The sequence below is a fragment of the Salvelinus sp. IW2-2015 genome, unplaced genomic scaffold, assembly GCF_002910315.2.
Source record: "Salvelinus sp. IW2-2015 unplaced genomic scaffold, ASM291031v2 Un_scaffold1273, whole genome shotgun sequence".
Lineage (NCBI taxonomy): Eukaryota > Metazoa > Chordata > Actinopteri > Salmoniformes > Salmonidae > Salvelinus > Salvelinus sp. IW2-2015.
In genome coordinates this window covers 13408-15966 of record NW_019942811.1, presented here as the reverse complement: position 1 = coordinate 15966, position 2559 = coordinate 13408, and the positions used below count along the sequence as shown (strand labels likewise).

Below are 2559 nucleotides of genomic sequence, written 5' to 3'. Positions count from 1 at the left end.
GGCTCATTCATCCCCCTCCTCTCCCCATGTAACTATTCCCCAGGTCTTTGCTGCAAATGAGAACGTTCTCAGTCAACGTCCTGCGTAAATACTGGTAATTAAATAAAATAATATATAATGTGATGGTGATGCAGCACCGACTACCTACATTGGACTGTTAGGACTTTCTGTTTATGATTACAACACAAAGCTGCTTACATTACACATGTAGTTGTGCCAGGACCGGGTGACTTGAGGTAGTTTCTCCTTCTTTTTCCAGCTGGCTGGGGTTCCATCACGTACAGCATCCTACAGTGAGAGACACAATGTTAGCAGGGACATTGTCATAGGCGACAAGTACCCTGGTTCCAGATCGCGCGGTGACATTGTCATAGCGGACAAGTACCCTGGTTCCAGATCGCGGGTGACATTGTCATAGCGGACAAGTACCCTGGTCCAGATCGGCGGTGACATTGTCATAGTGGACAAGTACCCTGGTTCAGATCGGGAGGACGTTGTCATAGCGGACAACTACCCTGGTTCCAGATCGGCAGGGACGTTGTCATAGCGGACAAAATACCCTGGTCCAGATCGGCGGTGACATTGTCATAGCGGACAAGTACCCTGTGCCAGTACCGGTGAGTTCATAGTGGACAAATACCCTGGTTCCAGATCGGCAGGGACGTTGTCATAGCGGACAAGTACCCTGGTTCCAGATCGGCAGGACGTTGTCATAGCGGACAAGTACCCTGGTTCCAGATCGGCAGGGATGTTGTCATAGTGGACAAAATACCCTGGTTCCAGATCGGCAGGGACGTTGTTCATACGGACAAATACCCTGTTCCAGATCGGCAGGGACGTGTGCATAGCGGACAAGTACCCTGGGTCCAGATCGGCGGTGACGTTGTCATAGTGGACAAATACCCTGTTCCAGATCGGCAGGGAGTCGTGTCATAGCGGACAAATACCCTGGTTCCAGATCGGCAGGGACGTTGTCATAGCGGACAAGTACCCTGGTTCCAGATCGGCAGGGGAGGTTTGCAGTAGGCGGGACAAGTACCTTGCCTATCTCGAGGGATGTGTCATAGGGACAAAACCCTGGTTCCAGATCGGCAGGGACGTGTTCATAGCGGAACAATACCTGGTTCCAGATCGGCAGGGACGTTGTCATAGCGGACAAGTACCCTGGTTCCAGATCGGCAGGGACTGTTCATAGGCGACAATACCCTGGTTCCAGATCGGGCAGAGACATATAGACCATAGACGTGATGTTAACCTGTCTTCATCATTCACATTTTCCGAATGTGAATATTCATAACTGTACTGCTAGAACAATTATTATTATTATTTTTGCCTCCAGACTGTGATTCAGGATTTCCAAGCGTCCGTGCTGCAGGTTTCAGACTCGCCGTATGATGAACAGTGAGTCCACCATACTCCCATTCTATAATTTCACAATAACCACCACAGAATAGTTCTCTCCCTTTTTTAAGGGTTAATTTTCATTGTGTTGAAATGTAAACCTCCTACAGAGTTGCAGCCCAGATGCCCACGGTTCACTACGAGCTGCCCAATGGATACAACTGTGACTTTGGGGCAGAGAGGCTGAAGATTCCAGAAGGCCTTTTTGACCCTTCCAATGCCAAGGTAAGAATCACTTGAATGCCACAATGCCTCAATCATTCTCTTTGACCGGACCTGTCTGAAATGTGGTGTTCTCGGAATGTTCCGGTTCTCCTCCACAGGGTCTGTCTGGCAACACCATGTTGGGAGTCGGCCACGTGGTGACCACCAGTGTGGGAATGTGTGACATCGATATTCGGCCGGTAGGTGCCCACATTCAAGACCTATCACGTTGCTTGTTTTGGCTGCCGTGGTTACTAGACCTGTGTATTTTGTGAGTGATATGTGATCTATTAATGCGATTCAGAATTACATATTGAGGCCAGGTGACCTTKATTCCCACAGAGGTTGTACAGAACTGACCTTTGACCTTTGTCTCAGGGTCTTTAYGGTAGYGTGGTGGTCACCGGCGGCAACACACTCATCTCGGGCTTCACGGACCGACTCACCAGAGAACTCTCTCAGAAGACCCCTCCTGTGAGTGATGCACAAAAATATTTATTGTTTCCTTATTTTGTCCATTTCTTGTTCTCTTCTTAGTAAATGTTCCTGTCCACAGTTCCTGTCAGTGTCTAATTTGTCTTCTGTCCTGTGTTCAGAGCATGAGGCTGAAATTGATAGCCAACAACACAACGGTGGAGCGCAGGTTCAGTGCCTGGATAGGAGGCTCCATCTTGGCATCACTAGTGAGTTCACATCCATATATACAGGGCATTCAGAAAGTATTCAGACCGCTTTACTTTTTCTACATTTTGTTACATGACAGCCTTCTACAATTGATTAAATTGTTTATTTTCTCATCAATCTACACTCAATACCCCATAATTACAAATCAAAAATAGTTATTTTTTTATTTTGCAAATGTAAAAAAATATACACTACTGTTCAAAAGTTTGGGGTCAAAGAAAAGCACTTTTTTTGTCCATTTAAAATAACATCAAATTGATCAGAAATACA

The 2559-nt window shown here is 46.8% G+C and overlaps 1 protein-coding gene across 1 annotated transcript in view; it reads left to right on the top strand.

Moving 5' to 3' along the window:
• The window catches only part of LOC112070272 (actin-like protein 6A), a 19064-nt gene extending 16605 nt beyond the window's left edge, over positions 1-2459 (top strand). Inside the window, exons 10-16 of the mRNA XM_070438898.1 lie at positions 260-403; positions 914-1159; positions 1310-1401; positions 1512-1626; positions 1725-1805; positions 1984-2079; positions 2202-2459. Coding sequence (XP_070294999.1) covers positions 260-403; positions 914-1159; positions 1310-1401; positions 1512-1626; positions 1725-1805; positions 1984-2079; positions 2202-2444 — 1017 coding nt within the window. The 3' untranslated portion in view covers positions 2445-2459. The remainder of the gene's footprint in view (positions 1-259; positions 404-913; positions 1160-1309; positions 1402-1511; positions 1627-1724; positions 1806-1983; positions 2080-2201) is intronic.
• The last annotated feature ends 100 nt before the right edge of the window (positions 2460-2559 follow it).